This window comes from Aedes albopictus, chromosome 3 (assembly GCF_035046485.1).
Source record: "Aedes albopictus strain Foshan chromosome 3, AalbF5, whole genome shotgun sequence".
Taxonomy (NCBI): domain Eukaryota; kingdom Metazoa; phylum Arthropoda; class Insecta; order Diptera; family Culicidae; genus Aedes; species Aedes albopictus.
In genome coordinates this window covers 197,177,721-197,196,891 of record NC_085138.1, presented here as the reverse complement: position 1 = coordinate 197,196,891, position 19,171 = coordinate 197,177,721, and the positions used below count along the sequence as shown (strand labels likewise).

Here is a 19,171-nt window from a genome sequence, read left to right as displayed (position 1 = left end):
TTGTCTTTTTGTTTGATTTTGTGGTATGGTTCAATATGTTTTCTTCTTGTTAAGTCAGTTGTCGTATGTTTGTTTTTTTTTCATCGAATAAGTGGATCCCCGTATGTTAAAATATTGTCGATCCTGTGTCAAATTATTTGCTAGATTACGCTAATCGTTTTCTACTTCTCTGTGTTCATCTCTTGTGTCCTTAAATTGTCATCGGTCCAAAACCCACAGAAACATGTAACTGAACTTCTGATATTTTTCCAACTAAGAGATAAACAAAAATACGCCAAGTTGGTCAGTTAATTGCAATAAAATTTTAAAATAATAGGGTATCGCGCCACTTGGGCGGTGGCTTCTATATTCGTCTATTTTCCACTATAACTCAGTCAATTTTGAACCAATTGACTTGAAATGTTGTACACGGGTAGATACTATACCTATCTCACCACATTCCAAAAGTTGTGTCAATTGAATTCAATTTTGAACCACATGATTTGAATGTTTATGTAAGCATGATCAATAACTCAGTATCGTAATCCAGGGTAATATTGATCTTTTTTGATTTTTTTGGTAGTGTCCTTGCACTTTAAAACATGTACTGTCCCTCTTATTTGTGATTTTGTTGATTTGGAGTAACATTGATCGACTTTAAGACATTACCACGAATTCCATTACCCCGACTGTCATTACCCCGAATGATTTATCTGAAAGCTTATCTAAAGACCCGCTCTTGGTAATTAATGGTGCCACGCGTGTAAATCAAAGGGGTACCGCTGTCCGATCACTTTTGTACATTTTTCAGTACCTTGTCACGCCCAGGCCTGTGAACGAAAACATTTTGTTCTTCGTACACGTAAAATTCAGCGCATAATAGTAGTTCCGTGTCAAAAATTGAGCTCAATCCATCGAAGCAAACCATAGTTACAGCATCTCAAACTTGGCCATCTATATATATACATAAAAATGTAGTGGCATACGTGGGACCGCGCATAACTTGCGAACGGAAGGTCCGATTTTGGTCGTCTTAGTTTTGTTTTATTAGTTTTCACCCAAGGAAGGTTTATGAGGCAAAAAACATGGAAAAATTGAGAGTTTTTGAAAATCGATCTTCCATACATTTTGTGACCGGGGACTTGGTCTTGGATAGAAATTTGAAACGTCAAAAAAATCGTGAATTTGATCTAACTTTATCGCATATAACCTTAAGGATTTTAATTCAGGAAAACGTTTTCAAACCAAAAAATAACCCGTTCATAATTTACCAATTTATTGTTGATTGGATTGGGGAAATGTTGTCAAAAAGAGAGATATCATCAAACCTTGGCAGATCGTTTATAAACGTTAGAGCATTGAAAGGGTGTCCTCTAGGAGGTGTGCTATCACCTCTACTGTGGTCATTAATAGTCAATGAAATTCTTAAAATATTCGAAGAGGGGTTCTCAAACTTTCTCAGCTTGCGACTCACTTTTGATTTTTAAAGAATTTGGCGACCCACCACCACAATTTTTTTAAAAAGTATTTTTTTGAAAATTGGTGTTGCCTTTTTAGGTTATGATAAATTTAATTTACGCTAGTATAAAAAAAGTTTGTTTATTTATTTATAGTGCTATTTCTTGGAAAATGCTAGGAAAGGTCAAGGTGCCCAAGTTTGCAGCATCAGTAAACTCTTAGTCTTAAATAAATGAAATAAAATTCAAAGTTTCTAATATATTAAACCAGTCTGCTAACTCCAAATGTAGTGGTAATTTAATGCTTCTGCTGAGCTTTGGTTGAATCTACTTTGAAATTGGTTGAAAAGTTTTTAGAATTATAGTACCGCTGGATGGTCAGATGAGTCCTCTTAAAATTTTTGATGAGAACCTTCACACACATTCATTTTATTTTCATTTTTATTGAAATCCCTTTTCAATTGTTCCGTTAACAACTTGAACCCCTTTTTCCAGAACACGAGCAAAATCTAAAAATTTAACCCTGATCTTAAAACTTTTGATTCAAAACTCATAGTTTTAAAATAGAATTCAGAACGCAGATAGTAGTTCCAATATTCATTATACTCTTCACAAGACTTATAATACAACATTTAGAACAGAATTAAGGAGAAACCGAAATTCTAGAAATAACTCTTCTAGAAATGGATTCTCCAAGGACGTATTCGAAAATTAGAAAATGTTAGCCAATTTTTATACAAAATAGTCAACTTTGACATTCTGTATCTTTGTTCTCCTATAACCAATTGAGCTGAAAATTTAACAGTTAACTATTGAGTTAACGATTGAGACAAAAAATTGACAGCAAACTACAAATATTGTCAACTTTGTTATGGCAAAATATAGATGTTTTCAAGGGCTCCAAGGCAGTATTTGTTTTATGTTTTGATGTTGTCTGAACAGCGTGCGAAATTATTTTTTTCTTATTCATGGTAGATCAAAAATTCAATTTGTTCACACTGCTATTATTTTTAATAATTTCACGTAGTGTTTAACTTTTCTGCAAGTGCTCCGAAAAAAATCCAAATTTTTCTATAACAAAATTGCCCATATTTGTAGTTCGCTGTCAGTTTTTTTTTGGCTCAATCGTTCACTCAATAGTTCACTGTCAAATTTTCAACTCAATCGGTCATAGGAGAACAAAGTTAGCGCATGTCAAAGTTGACCATTTTGTATAAAAATTGACTTTCACTCCAGGTTTCACTACAATTTTTATGACCGCAGCCGTAAGTTAATAGAGACCTCGCGACCCACCAAAAATCAGCCCATAGTTTGAGAAACGCTGAAGTAGAGGGCTTCGAAATAAATGGTTTTGCTGATGACATTGCTACAGGGGTGGCCAAAATGTTTGGGATAGGCAACTTTTTTTTTCTCTAACAAAAAAGTTCAACATGCTGTAACTTTTCATAAAGTGCATCGACTGTGTTTGACTGTTTGTCAACCTATTATATGTGCATCATTGGTACAAATTTGTGCTCGATGGTTATTCTTTCGCGAAGCTAGAACAGTTCTCGTAAAACACTTTTTTTTCAGACAAATAATATTTGAGCTGTCATATCTCGGAGACCAGTGAAGCGAATTGAATGAAATTTTGAACGTTTATCAACAATATATTAATGCTTGAAAATTCTTTAAAACATTGGTACTTTTCAAACGTTGATAAAAGTTATGATGGATTGACACTTTTAGGATCTTTTTTGAAAAAATGTAAATTTTTCACATCTGTGTCAGTAAATTTTATTTTTGATATTCAAAGATTTTCTACTTCTGTTCTTAAGATATCCATAATAAGATGTATTAGAGCCCACTTATATTAAAGGACGAACACATTTAGTATTTTTTGTGTGGTATTGTAAATTTGACTCATTTTCGTCTATATGGGTGAAAATGTCAAATCATCATAACTTTTTTCAACGTTTAATCGCTCAAAATTTTATTCAATTCGGTTCTCTGGTCTCCGAGATATGACAGCTCAAAAACTAGTTGTTTTAAAAATAGTGTTTTACGACAACCAACGGTTCTAGCTTCACGAAAGATTAACCAATCGAGCTCAAATTTGTACCAACGATGCACATATAATAGGTTGACAAACAGTCAAAATTTGAGAATTGTTGATGCATTCTATGAAAAGTTACAGCATGTTGAACTTTTTCGTGAGAGAAAATAAAATGCCTATCCCAAACATTTTGGCCACATCCTGTATATTAGTCCGTGGTAAATATGACTATGTATGTTGTAACTAACAGAGTGCAAACTGCCTCAAATTTGGTCTCCTCGTGGTGTAAAGAAGAAGGATTGAACGTAAACCCTTCTGAAACCACGATCGTACCATTCACACGAAAGAGAAAAGTTTCGATCAATAGTTTAACATTGAAAGAAATTCATTTGGAACTTTCAAATACAGACAAGCATCTTTAGCAGCTTGAGCAGGTTGTTTGATAAGCAAAAAAACAATTTGATAAAAAATGGGGACTGAAGCCGAAAATGATCCTTTGGATTTATATGGCAATTGTAAGACCCAGAGTTACTTACGCATCACTGGTCTGGTGGCCAAAAACTAATGAAGGATTAGCTCAAAAGAAGTTGGATAAATTCAAAGGTTGGCCACTCTTTCAATTACTCGTAAAATGCGAAGTGCACCATCTAAATTGCTAGGGCTATACACTTTACTTCACTTACTTTCATTGCATCAATTTGTTCAAGTAAAAGCTGCAAAGAGTGTTTTGGAAGTAAAAAGATGCACAAACCTCTTTGAGGGTGACCTGAGAGGGCATCTTAGTATCTTGAAAATAATCAGTATCAACTCGCTTATCCCAAGCAATGATAATTGGATAAGTAGCCGAAACAACTTTAAACGTTCTTTTCAAGTGATTAATCATGGGCGAAATCTGTGGACAAATGGTGGTCATGAGCTATAACCAGGATCGGTCATATTTTACACTGATGGTTCGAAATTGAACAACCTTGTCGGTGCAGGTATGACTGGCCCAGGAATAAATGTATCAATTTCTATGGGTAAGTGACCAATTGCTTTTCAAGCTGAAATCCAAACTATTTTAGAATGATGTAATATTTTCTAACGCTTTCTGCGTAAGACAGACATTATTTCTGATAGTCAAGCAGCTCTGAATGCTCTGAAATCAGCATCGTGCACCTCTAAACATGTTTGGGAATGTATACAGTCATTTCAACAATTTGCTTGCCGTAATCAGGGCTCTGTTGCATTATAAAAAAATACTAATAATATCAGTCTTGTAGCTTGTAACTTGTAATTTCCTGTTGCATAAAAAAATCTACAAGTACGAGTTACAAGTCTAATATTACTCATATTTTTAGTAGAAATTGCAAGTGTATGTTATATAAACCCTGGCCAAGTTCGCAGGGGTTGACGGTATCAAAGTGAAGGAGTTTTATTTTGATTATTGTAATGGAATGTTCTTCAGGGAAACATATCACCGTTTTAACACTTTAATGCGCCTCCAACGGTTCATCACGAACCGGATGCTGCAGATGGAGTATGGCTGGCATCAGACATGCTCGATAAACACGGAGGAACCGCCGGGGCTCATTAGAGCAATAGCTCCAAGTCGGTTGGATTTGAGAAGGTTTTGATGATTGTTACAAATCCTAATAAATGTATTATAGGATTTGTGACAGGTTTTGGAACCTTTTACAGCCATCTGACTTCAAAATGTTGTTTGGGCTCTATTTCCCACGTTTCTCGGCTGATTTTTATTACATAGTAATTTATAAATGTCATAGTCGCTTTTTCGAATTTTTACAATGTTAGTTGCTCATATTTTCTTTTTCCTGGGGATGAACCACCCTCGGGCTGAAAATCCCCATAATAAAGAGCCAATAATAATAATAATAATAATAATAATAATAATATTTTCTTTAAATAAAGCAATTAAAATCGACCGAAGAATCAATAGTGGGAAGGAGATTTGCAGCACTTAATTGTGCTGATAGATTCGAAGCTAACGTGCGAACACTTAAACGCATTGTTGACGTCAATGCGTTCGACGTGACATTTTGGACAAAAACTGACTGCTTTTTATTAACTGAACAACGTTACTTGTGTATGACTAGGTTGACATTCCTAGGCTACGCTTGAGAAAATCACAGGTAGGACCGATAGAACAATTGAACGAATTTCAATATTTTTCATAGTATTTGTAGCGGGATGAAAGTTGACATGAAATCTCTAGGGAATCGCGCCACTTGGGCGGTGGCTTCTATATTCGTCTATTTTCCACTATAACTCAGTCATATTTGGACCAATTGACACAACTTTTGGAATGTGGTGAGATAGGTATAGTATCTACCCGTGTACAACATTTCAAGTCAATTGGTTCAAAATTGACTGAGTTATAGTGGAAAATAGACGAATATAGAAGCCACCGCCCAAGTGGCGCGATTCCCTAGAGATTTCATGTCAACTTTCATCCCGCTACAAATACTATGAAAAATATTGAAATTCGTTCAATTGTTCTATCGGTCCTACCTGTGATTTTCTCAAGCGTAGCCTAGGAATGTCAACCTAGTCATACACAAGTAACGTTGTTCAGTTAATAAAAAGCAGTCAGTTTTTGTCCAAAATGTCACGTCGAACGCATTGACGTCAACAATGCGTTTAAGTGTTCGCACGTTAGCTTCGAATCTATCAGCACAATTAAGTGCTGCAAATCTCCTTCCCACTATTGATTCTTCGGTCGATTTTAATTGCTTTATTTAAAGAAAATATTATTATTATTATTATTATTATTATTATTATTGGCTCTTTATTATGGGGATTTTCAGCCCGAGGGTGGTTCATCCCCAGGAAAAAGAAAATATGAGCAACTAACATTGTAAAAATTCGAAAAAGCGACTATGACATTTATAAATTACTATGTAATAAAAATCAGCCGAGAAACGTGGGAAATAGAGCCCAAACAACATTTTGAAGTCAGATGGCTGTAAAAGGTTCCAAAACCTGTCACAAATCCTATAATACATTTATTAGGATTTGTAACAATCATCAAAACCTTCTCAAATCCAACCGACTTGGAGCTATTGCTCTAATGAGCCCCGGCGGTTCCTCCGTGTTTATCGAGCATGTCTGATGCCAGCCATACTCCATCTGCAGCATCCGGTTCGTGATGAACCGTTGGAGGCGCATTAAAGTGTTAAAACGGTGATATGTTTCCCTGAAGAACATTCCATTACAATAATCAAAATAAAACTCCTTCACTTTGATACCGTCAACCCCTGCGAACTTGGCCAGGGTTTATATAACATACACTTGCAATTTCTACTAAAAATATGAGTAATATTAGACTTGTAACTCGTACTTGTAGATTTTTTTATGCAACAGGAAATTACAAGTTACAAGCTACAAGACTGATATTATTAGTATTTTTTTATAATGCAACAGAGCCCTGATTACGGCAAGCAAATTGTTGAAATGACTGTATACATTCCCAAACATGTTTAGAGGTGCACGATGCTGATTTCAGAGCATTCAGAGCTGCTTGACTATCAGAAATAATGTCTGTCTTACGCAGAAAGCGTTAGAAAATATTACATCATTCTAAAATAGTTTGGATTTCAGCTTGAAAAGCAATTGGTCACTTACCCATAGAAATTGATACATTTATTCCTGGGCCAGTCATACCTGCACCGACAAGGTTGTTCAATTTCGAACCATCAGTGTAAAATATGACCGATCCTGGTTATAGCTCATGACCACCATTTGTCCACAGATTTCGCCCATGATTAATCACTTGAAAAGAACGTTTAAAGTTGTTTCGGCTACTTATCCAATTATCATTGCTTGGGATAAGCGAGTTGATACTGATTATTTTCAAGATACTAAGATGCCCTCTCAGGTCACCCTCAAAGAGGTTTGTGCATCTTTTTACTTCCAAAACACTCTTTGCAGCTTTTACTTGAACAAATTGATGCAATGAAAGTAAGTGAAGTAAAGTGTATAGCCCTAGCAATTTAGATGGTGCACTTCGCATTTTACGAGTAATTGAAAGAGTGGCCAACCTTTGAATTTATCCAACTTCTTTTGAGCTAATCCTTCATTAGTTTTTGGCCACCAGACCAGTGATGCGTAAGTAACTCTGGGTCTTACAATTGCCATATAAATCCAAAGGATCATTTTCGGCTTCAGTCCCCATTTTTTATCAAATTGTTTTTTTGCTTATCAAACAACCTGCTCAAGCTGCTAAAGATGCTTGTCTGTATTTGAAAGTTCCAAATGAATTTCTTTCAATGTTAAACTATTGATCGAAACTTTTCTCTTTCGTGTGAATGGTACGATCGTGGTTTCAGAAGGGTTTACGTTCAATCCTTCTTCTTTACACCACGAGGAGACCAAATTTGAGGCAGTTTGCACTCTGTTAGTTACAACATACATAGTCATATTTACCACGGACTAATATACAGGATGTGGCCAAAATGTTTGGGATAGGCATTTTATTTTCTCTCACGAAAAAGTTCAACATGCTGTAACTTTTCATAGAATGCATCAACAATTCTCAAATTTTGACTGTTTGTCAACCTATTATATGTGCATCGTTGGTACAAATTTGAGCTCGATTGGTTAATTTTTCGTGAAGCTAGAACCGTTGGTTGTCGTAAAACACTATTTTTAAAACAACTAGTTTTTGAGCTGTCATATCTCGGAGACCAGAGAACCGAATTGAATAAAATTTTGAGCGATTAAACGTTGAAAAAAGTTATGATGATTTGACATTTTCACCCATATAGACGAAAATGAGTCAAATTTACAATACCACACAAAAAATACTAAATGTGTTCGTCCTTTAATATAAGTGGGCTCTAATACATCTTATTATGGATATCTTAAGAACAGAAGTAGAAAATCTTTGAATATCAAAAATAAAATTTACTGACACAGATGTGAAAAATTTACATTTTTTCAAAAAAGATCCTAAAAGTGTCAATCCATCATAACTTTTATCAACGTTTGAAAAGTACCAATGTTTTAAAGAATTTTCAAGCATTAATATATTGTTGATAAACGTTCAAAATTTCATTCAATTCGCTTCACTGGTCTCCGAGATATGACAGCTCAAATATTATTTGTCTGAAAAAAAAGTGTTTTACGAGAACTGTTCTAGCTTCGCGAAAGAATAACCATCGAGCACAAATTTGTACCAATGATGCACATATAATAGGTTGACAAACAGTCAAACACAGTCGATGCACTTTATGAAAAGTTACAGCATGTTGAACTTTTTTGTTAGAGAAAAAAAAAGTTGCCTATCCCAAACATTTTGGCCACCCCTGTAGCAATGTCATCAGCAAAACCATTTATTTCGAAGCCCTCTACTTCAGCGTTTCTCAAACTATGGGCTGATTTTTGGTGGGTCGCGAGGTCTCTATTAACTTACGGCTGCGGTCATAAAAATTGTAGTGAAACCTGGAGTGAAAGTCAATTTTTATACAAAATGGTCAACTTTGACATGCGCTAACTTTGTTCTCCTATGACCGATTGAGTTGAAAATTTGACAGTGAACTATTGAGTGAACGATTGAGCCAAAAAAAAACTGACAGCGAACTACAAATATGGGCAATTTTGTTATAGAAAAATTTGGATTTTTTTCGGAGCACTTGCAGAAAAGTTAAACACTACGTGAAATTATTAAAAATAATAGCAGTGTGAACAAATTGAATTTTTGATCTACCATGAATAAGAAAAAAATAATTTCGCACGCTGTTCAGACAACATCAAAACATAAAACAAATACTGCCTTGGAGCCCTTGAAAACATCTATATTTTGCCATAACAAAGTTGACAATATTTGTAGTTTGCTGTCAATTTTTTGTCTCAATCGTTAACTCAATAGTTAACTGTTAAATTTTCAGCTCAATTGGTTATAGGAGAACAAAGATACAGAATGTCAAAGTTGACTATTTTGTATAAAAATTGGCTAACATTTTCTAATTTTCGAATACGTCCTTGGAGAATCCATTTCTAGAAGAGTTATTTCTAGAATTTCGGTTTCTCCTTAATTCTGTTCTAAATGTTGTATTATAAGTCTTGTGAAGAGTATAATGAATATTGGAACTACTATCTGCGTTCTGAATTCTATTTTAAAACTATGAGTTTTGAATCAAAAGTTTTAAGATCAGGGTTAAATTTTTAGATTTTGCTCGTGTTCTGGAAAAAGGGGTTCAAGTTGTTAACGGAACAATTGAAAAGGGATTTCAATAAAAATGAAAATAAAATGAATGTGTGTGAAGGTTCTCATCAAAAATTTTAAGAGGACTCATCTGACCATCCAGCGGTACTATAATTCTAAAAACTTTTCAACCAATTTCAAAGTAGATTCAACCAAAGCTCAGCAGAAGCATTAAATTACCACTACATTTGGAGTTAGCAGACTGGTTTAATATATTAGAAACTTTGAATTTTATTTCATTTATTTAAGACTAAGAGTTTACTGATGCTGCAAACTTGGGCACCTTGACCTTTCCTAGCATTTTCCAAGAAATAGCACTATAAATAAATAAACAAACTTTTTTTATACTAGCGTAAATTAAATTTATCATAACCTAAAAAGGCAACACCAATTTTCAAAAAAATACTTTTTAAAAAAATTGTGGTGGTGGGTCGCCAAATTCTTTAAAAATCAAAAGTGAGTCGCAAGCTGAGAAAGTTTGAGAACCCCTCTTCGAATATTTTAAGAATTTCATTGACTATTAATGACCACAGTAGAGGTGATAGCACACCTCCTAGAGGACACCCTTTCAATGCTCTAACGTTTATAAACGATCTGCCAAGGTTTGATGATATCTCTCTTTTTGACAACATTTCCCCAATCCAATCAACAATAAATTGGTAAATTATGAACGGGTTATTTTTTGGTTTGAAAACGTTTTCCTGAATTAAAATCCTTAAGGTTATATGCGATAAAGTTAGATCAAATTCACGATTTTTTTGACGTTTCAAATTTCTATCCAAGACCAAGTCCCCGGTCACAAAATGTATGGAAGATCGATTTTCAAAAACTCTCAATTTTTCCATGTTTTTTGCCTCATAAACCTTCCTTGGGTGAAAACTAATAAAACAAAACTAAGACGACCAAAATCGGACCTTCCGTTCGCAAGTTATGCGCGGTCCCACGTATGCCACTACATTTTTATGTATATATATAGATGGCCAAGTTTGAGATGCTGTAACTATGGTTTGCTTCGATGGATTGAGCTCAATTTTTGACACGGAACTACTATTATGCGCTGAATTTTACGTGTACGAAGAACAAAATGTTTTCGTTCACAGGCCTGGGCGTGACAAGGTACTGAAAAATGTACAAAAGTGATCGGACAGCGGTACCCCTTTGATTTACACGCGTGGCACCATTAATTACCAAGAGCGGGTCTTTAGATAAGCTTTCAGATAAATCATTCGGGGTAATGACAGTCGGGGTAATGGAATTCGTGGTAATGTCTTAAAGTCGATCAATGTTACTCCAAATCAACAAAATCACAAATAAGAGGGACAGTACATGTTTTAAAGTGCAAGGACACTACCAAAAAAATCAAAAAAGATCAATATTACCCTGGATTACGATACTGAGTTATTGATCATGCTTACATAAACATTCAAATCATGTGGTTCAAAATCCATGATGGTGAACGGTTGTTCATTGACCACTGATTTATCAAAATAGATCGGGCTATGAATACTTGCGATCTTCATTCAGCCATGTTATTCGAGTTCTAAAAGGGGTTTCTTCAACATCTGAGTATATTGAGTCAGTATTTGATTATAGGGTATTGGTATCCTTATTGAGCATGTCGCTCCCATTTTCATCATTCACTAAAAATAAAAAAACTGAAGCACTGTTTGCTTTGTTTCTTATTTTTGTTAGAAGTGAGTACGCAGGAAACCAAAAAGAACGGAATCAATCATGTTTTCGATTAGGATGAATTTTTGAACGTGACATTACTTATGGCACTCGTACCAAATAAAACTGGTGGAAAGCTGAAAAACAATTATCTTGTGTGAAACTATTACAACTCATAAACATTGCGGTGTATTTTCAAATTTGATCAGCTATAATAGCTTCCGAGTGATTGAGAACTGAATGATGAATTTCTGAAAAGTATTGAAATCAACACCTAGAGATAAGCCAAGTTTTGAGAAACTTCTCTGACTTTTTTCCAAACACTTTTTGACGAATTCAATCAGAAAGCCTTTATGATTTTCATTGATCACACAAAAACTACTCACAGGAATTTCCTTACCTTTACCTTCAAAAAAGTGCTCTTTTTGTTTGTCTGGAATCCGCCTATGAATTAAAACCTAAACTTTCTCATCAATTAAAAAAATGTTCGCTTCATAACTTCGACAAAAATTAGTCTCAAATGTTCACCATAGAGTTTGTTAGAATTTCTTTCATTCATTAGGACTTATTAGATACTTCTTTTTCGATTAATATATTTCTAGATGCCCTAAGAATTTCTCCGGAGATTCCGATAGTAGTCTTATTTTCATTTTTTTCCTGAAATTTGTGCAAAATGTACAAATAAACACCAAAAATTCGGCAATATAAACTCGATTTCCATGTTTATTTAGAACCGGTTTTTTTTTCAATAATGGTCGAAAACATTTGAATCGCGAGAAAGAGATTTTTATGATTTAATAGACACCCTGGGCTTTTCTGCCACCCAGGGGGTGACTAAGCCCAATTATGGAATCACTGCTTTTGAGTTTATTTACGAACTTGAGCGGCAGTAATTGCAATATTTCCAATATTGTGGTGAATTGACAGATCAGTAATCAAAGTGGCATAAAACAGAAATATAACTTCAATTTATAGAACAATTCAAAATATTTTAGCTTTGAAACTATTCAGTAAAACTATAATAAAACTGTTTTAATCCACCTCGTCATCCATTAAATTACGCCAGCTCAATAAACTGATATTCAGCTTTATTTCTTTTCTTTGTCATGTAACACAAATTAATTGTTTTTAAAACTACCAATCATGAAGCCCAATAAATTATCAAGTTCAAATTAATATTTAGACTTTTATCATACAGAAAACATTATCATTCTCAGCACATTTTTATCGGTAAATAAATGTTACTATAGCTAATCTTACCCTTGTGACTTTCCGCACTTTTCTGCTCGACATTCTGAATGACACTTATCGGACGTAAATCCGATTCTCTACACTTGGCACTATGTTGGCACTGCGGCAACTTTCAATTCACTAACAGCAATGTAAAATACTATTTCGTTAATCTCACTTGTAACACTTTCAGGGTTTTGCGAAGGCACTCATGGTTGCTTCCAAGCTTCAATAAACGGCAGCGACTGCTCCCAACGAACTGCTTCAGCTTCAGAACCGAATCTCGGTCAGCACTAGAATGAACAGATCGACAGTTGCGTTAGATGACCTGAGCCGGAATCTGGCGTTGATCTGGATCGATCAGTGCTGTCGTCGTCGTCGTCGTCGTCGTATCAGTAGTGTGTAACGAAACTATATCACCAGAACATTTCGCATAACATACACAACGAGCGGCGGCAACGGCGGCGGACATTCACACTAACTGCCACAGCATATTTGTCTAGTTCTGTTTAATCATGGCCCAGTGGAACTTTGATGATTGGTTGCATCGACAATGGAACAATCTTTGTCATTTCGTTCGTCGTATCGCTACTAGGCGGAGCGCGCGGTAGGCGGCATCGGAGTCATATGATTCAGAAATGCAGCTTGTAATCATGTGTTCGACAACAAGCTTTTTACTGTGATAATAAACTCGATCAATACAGCACACTTATTCCCCCCGTGCTAATTTGATTCGACGGTTTAACGAGACTATATTCTCCTAATCTTGACGAGACTATATTCTCCTAATCAGCTTATGTAATGCTTTATCCGTCGCAAATTGTACATGATGGAAGCTGTACCGAATCGAGATTAGAAATGCGCAAGTTGCTAATTCTCCAGTTGAATGAAGAACAACGTAAACAAGGGGACTGAAAGATGGAAAGATCCGCACTTCGCTTATCTTATCATGTAACAAACTCGTCGTCGGGTACTTCTCCGAGAATTAATGCATTCATTCTAAGCAAGGATGGCAACACAGTTTGTAATCAGTACGGTTCAAATGTATAGTTTTGCGTTCTAGAACTACCTACCGTACCGTATGATGTTAGCTATATAGGTACCGCATTACAGGGTCGTTTAACTGAGCAAAAAGTGATGGAAGAGTTTCCATAATTACAGTATCGGTCGGTCAGTCGGTGTTTGATGAATGATTACCACGTGGGAGGTTATTGTTTTCCAGGGCTGTCGAGAGCCCGGTGCAGAGGTCGACAGCAATTGCAGATTGATGTATTCCATACGATATCGCGAAGGCATGCAGTCGAAGGAAATGAGTAAACATTTGGTGACGTCGCTGGCTAGGCACTTCAATTGATAGCTATATCATGAAAGCTAGGTATATTTATATAGAATGGCTTAGAAACAGATAGGAGAAAATCCCTCGATTCAATAATATTGTTATTGCTTATTAGCAATAGTGCTTACGCCTTTAAGACATAACACAGCGTAACAAAAATTAACCTTTTGTCTGTCTCAAGAGCAAACTTATGTGTCTCCGAAGGATTTTGGGCCGCTGAATCCGAATCCGGGCTCAGATTTTCTCTAACACGTCACAATTTTGAGCTATACCTCAATTTATAGAGCAAAATATGCGATTTTGGGCTTTTTTGACTGCAAGCCTTTAAGCAAGAAAATATTTTTTTTAAGCAATCAAAAGGTTAATTGGTCAATTAACATCTAAATTAACGACTCATGCAAAATATTTCGTTTTACCAAATCGAATTTGATAGTTTTAAGCGATTTATGTTAGGTACGATATTTTCCATACAAGTCACCCTCCAGAAGTTGCATGCAAGTTTTCATACTAACATAAAATGCTTAAATCCATCAAATTTGATTTGGTGAAACGAAAAATTTTGCATGAGTCGTTAATTTAGATGTTAATTGACCAATTTACCTTTTGATTACTTAAAAAAAGTATTGCCTTGCTTAATGGCTTGCAGTCAAAAAAGCCCAAAATCGCATATTTTGCCCCATAAATTGAGGTATAGCTCCAAATTGTGACGTGTTAGAGCAAATCTGAGCCCGGATTCGGATTCAGCGGCCCAAAATCCTTCGGAGACACATAAGTTTGCTCTTGAGACAAAAAAATGTTGCGCTGTGTAATGTAAGCATATATAGCATCAGGACTAGCATGTTGCCGACATTTTCGGCCATTGCACTCGCAAATATAGTCAGATGTTGGATATAAAAGCATGAATTGAGGTCTATTAAACGTATGCATGTGGGGAAAGCCAACATCCACGCTTTATTTTGATTTTCGACAAGTTCTGCCTAGAAGTACTGAAAATCACTTTGGGTTGTATTTAAAAAAACACTTTTAAATGCCAATGCATAATGTTATTTTATATATATAATCATCAAAAAATACGTAGTAACAAACACTGGATCGCAGCAGTCTACGAACGCGCGCGGACGCTGAAAATTTTTCAGCTGTCATATTTTTTCCATCGTTTAATTCTGGGTTCGAGTGATTAATTGAATTCTGTGGTTAAAAAAATGAGTACAGTAACTAACAAACAGATTATTGAAATATTTAAGTGCTGGAGAAAATTAATTTGATTTGGCTCATTTATACTCGTTGCTCTGCCAGTAGCGGTCGTTGGTCTATGGTCAAGCTAAAGTCACCATACGATCTGCAAGAGTGAAATATTCTACGAAAAATAGTGAGAAAAGGAATGAAATTAGTGAAAATTCAAAGAAAATGTGTGAAAATGTTACTTAAGTCGGTTGCCTCAAACTCAATCGATTTGAAATTGTTACTGTAAACTGTATGCTGAACGGTAGCACCATGCCGAAGGAAAAATAAACTCCTGGACGAAATCGAGCGCCTCCACAATCAGCAGCTCCAGCATTCCCTGAACAAGCTTCTGTTGTCCGAGGAATTCTGTATGTACATCATCCCCGAAAGCCAGACCATCATTTTTCAGACGTCCTCGAGTAGCATCAGATCGGGAGCGCTGAGTAATTCACCACAACATCCAACCGCCAATCGCAAGTTTTATTTGCAAAAGTACGCAAGTGATATGAGCGGAGCAGATTCATTGGCGGAGTCAAGCATATGCAGCATAAATCCGGTGAGAGGGTTCTAATTATTTGTTTAGTTTTGTGCTCCTATCTGTACCTATTCTGTACCATTCTAAAAATTCAAAGTCGAAAAGTGTTGCAAGTTACTCCATTTGACGGTAACATCTGCTATATAGACAATTGAAATTATGGTTATATTAGCAAATTATAATCATGTTTATGTGTCTTAATTACATGTACTGTTAAAATCATACTGAATTCCTGACCATTCCTGTCCCAAAATCCTATTTCTTTTCTATTTTTTCGAGGGCGTCGGTGAGTCGCTGGCATCTCGATAAATAGTTATCCCTTCCCTACTATCCTTTCCCATCCACATAACGTGCTTCTTATCGTTTCAGAGACCGATCAATGGCGGTTAAGCCAAGGCTTGTTAGCCAGGACACAGTGTAAATGCCTGTGCCCCATCCCGGAATCAAAAAGGCCCATGGAGTGACAACATTTCTTAGCTATGTCACTCCCAACGTTGGTGTTTAAATATACTAAAACACTTTCACTCACTGCAACACATCTACATGATTTACTCAAATACACTTACACAATCTGAATCTTGTCGCATCACTCGCTTATAGTGAATCCCCAATCAACCCATTCCAAATATCCAACTCCTTGACACCTATGGGGCGTCGGTGAGTCGCTGACCTTTCATAAAGTAGGTGTCATATCATCACATCCTTTCCTATCCTCGTAACGGAGAAGATGGGCGTGGCCGGCAATGGAAGTTCTCATGTCTTTTTTACTTTGACCTCTGATTGGATAGCTGTTCTTTCCCAAACAGCATTTCATAAGCAATTAGAATAGGAGTATTAAAGTTTTAACATGACAACTTTCAGTATGCAATCTACGAATTACTCCGTTACCACGCAACGCAACGCAACGCAACGCAAAAAATACGTAGTAACAAACACCTCTTTGAATTAGTGGAAAACTTTATCTCACTTATACATAACGATAAAAAAAAAACTCGAAAGAGTCCAACAAAAAATTGTCGGTGAACATCAGATGAATCTCAGAATGAAAATCCCAGAGCAAACCCTATAGGAACTCCAGGAGAATTTTTGGAAGAATTTCGAAGTAATCCCACAAAAAATCAGGAGAAACTCCTACAGAAATCCCTAAAAGGATTTCTAGAGGAATTTCTAGACTAGATTTATTTATAAATGAATATCTGTATAAATCGATGGAAAACTGTCTGTACAAGGAATTGCTTAAGGAGTCCCATCAGAAATCCTTGGAAGAAAAAGAATCACATAAGGAATTCATAGAAAAAATCCTGTAGAAATCATAAAGAGAAATTCCTGAAGGAATCCCGGAAGGATTCTTCGAAGGATCGAGAACGCCGCAATTTCTTGGAAAATCTCAGTAGAAATTTCAAGAAGAATTACTCGAGGAATACAACAGAAAATCTTGAAGGAATTATTGGAAAGATGTCTGAAGGAATACCTAGAACTTCTAGATTCCTCCATAGCGGTATTCCTGAAGGAATCTCTACAGAATTCTCTGAAGCATTATCTGAAAAAATCACTAGAGGAATCCGTTAGCCTAGTGGAATTTCTGGCAAAATTTTTAAAGGGATCCATGCACTTGAGTAATGCCAGGAAAATTTTCTGGAGTAATCTTAACAGAGATATTACTTCAGGGATCCAAGCAAAAATTCATCTAGAATTCCCTGCACAAATTTCTGGAGGAATCCCTGAAGGATATCTTGAAGGAATACCAACAGAAATTCTCGGATGGATTCATGGAAGTATCCTCGGAGAAATCCCTAGAGGAGTCCTTACAACAGTTTCTGGAAAATTTTCGGAAGGACTCACAAAAGGAATTATTGGACAAATCCTACAAGGAATCTCAGGAGGAATTTTATAGGAATTCCTGAAGGAATCATAGTGAGGCATTGCTGAAGTAACCGCAGCAGGAATTGCTTGAAGAATTTCAGCATGCAGGTCTATCAACAGAAATTCATGGACGAATCCCAGAAGAAGTCTAAGGATGGATTCGTGAAGAAATTCCTGAGGCAATCCCTAGAGGAGTTCCTGGATGTGTGTAAAAATTCCAACAGAAATAATCTAAGCAGGAATCTCAGGAGGGATACCAAGATGTTTTCCAGGCAGAATACCGAAAGGTATTTCTAGAGGAATCCCTGGATGTGCAATCTCTGTAGAAATTCTGGTAGAATTCCTGAGGGAATCCTTGTATGTAGAACTGTTTCAAAAATTCCAGCAGAAATTTTTGAAGGAATCTCAGAAGGTATACCTGGATAAGTCCCAGCAGGAATCTGTGGAGAAAACTGTACAAAGAAGATGGTAGAGTAGAGTGGGGCTAGAGTTTCTTTTGATGTTTTTGAGCTCAATTCAAATTATTTCTTTTGGGTGTCAAGCTTGTGCGGAAGCTTTTACTCCAAAAATTATGAAAATTGATTATTATTTCGAAGAGGTATGACGAAATGTTCGTGTTCGATCAAATAATTGTAATTTGCGATGCTAAATACATCCAACGCGTGGATTGGAATTGTAATGAATTCGAATTCGGTCTTTTATTTTGAGCGTAACTAGGTATAATTTGAAGAAGCTTTGGCATTTATAACATTTTGAAAAAAAAAAAGGATTTGGAAATCATATTTTACACATAGTGGGGCAAAAGTTCGAATTGTGGGACAAGAGCTTGAGTTATGTGGCAACTTCAAGTAAAACTAAAAATTCTTAAAAAAAAATGCATATATTATTTCTGTAAATGGAGAAACTAGTGAGATAATTCGGTCGACGTTATAAAAATTTGCCGTTTTATCTGGATTTGGCGAAAAACTCTAACTATAACCCTAATTTGGGTAAAACTCAAATCGAACTTTAAAGTGTATTCCACATCAAATGTAAATTGGTTTCAGGTATACCTATTTAAGTGTCAAAATAATGTGCTTCGGTTAGCTATACTCGACAAACACTAGATTCGAAGTTTTGGGTGGGGAAAGAGTACGAATTTAAAATTGAACGCACACTTACAAAACATGTTGTAACTTAAAATTTAAATGCTTCGTTCATCAAAGTTTTACCTCATGGATGGAGGAATCACCAAACGGTATTCATTTACACTCCGGATCAAATGTTTGGGGTCACCCTCTCAAGAACAAGATATCATCAAATCACTTTTCCATGTTTTACGACAGTGGCCCCAAACTTTTTGTTATAGGGTAAGTGTTCCAATTATGGCTATAGTACCAATTATTCACCATAGTTGAATTTCACCCTTCAACGATGTAAATCAACAAAAAAAATGTTTTGGACAGCAGATCACGTTCACAGAAGATGGTTGCACTCATTGAAACTCCACATTTTGCTCAAATTATGGTAGAAATAAATCATTTTCCTTAAAATTTCGGCTTCCTTGCACCCTTTTTCGCCATAGTGTACCAGTTATGGCTAATCCCATAAGAAATGCATGCGAATAGTGTGAAAAGGAACCGAAGTTAAAAAATGTCAC

General features: G+C 35.8%; 1 protein-coding gene across 5 annotated transcripts in view; it reads right to left on the bottom strand.

The window, feature by feature from the left end:
• LOC109411624 (monocarboxylate transporter 14) overlaps positions 1 to 19,171 on the bottom strand; it is a 130,467-nt gene that overhangs the window by 56,145 nt on the left and 55,151 nt on the right. For 2 of the 5 annotated variants that reach the window (XM_062858099.1, XM_062858102.1), the window contains exon 2: positions 12,605 to 12,867. The exons of the other annotated variants lie outside the window; for them this stretch is intronic. In XM_062858099.1, coding sequence (XP_062714083.1) covers positions 12,605 to 12,637 — 33 coding nt within the window. In that variant the 5' untranslated portion in view covers positions 12,638 to 12,867. The remainder of the gene's footprint in view (positions 1 to 12,604; positions 12,868 to 19,171) is intronic. 5 annotated transcript variants of the gene reach the window in all.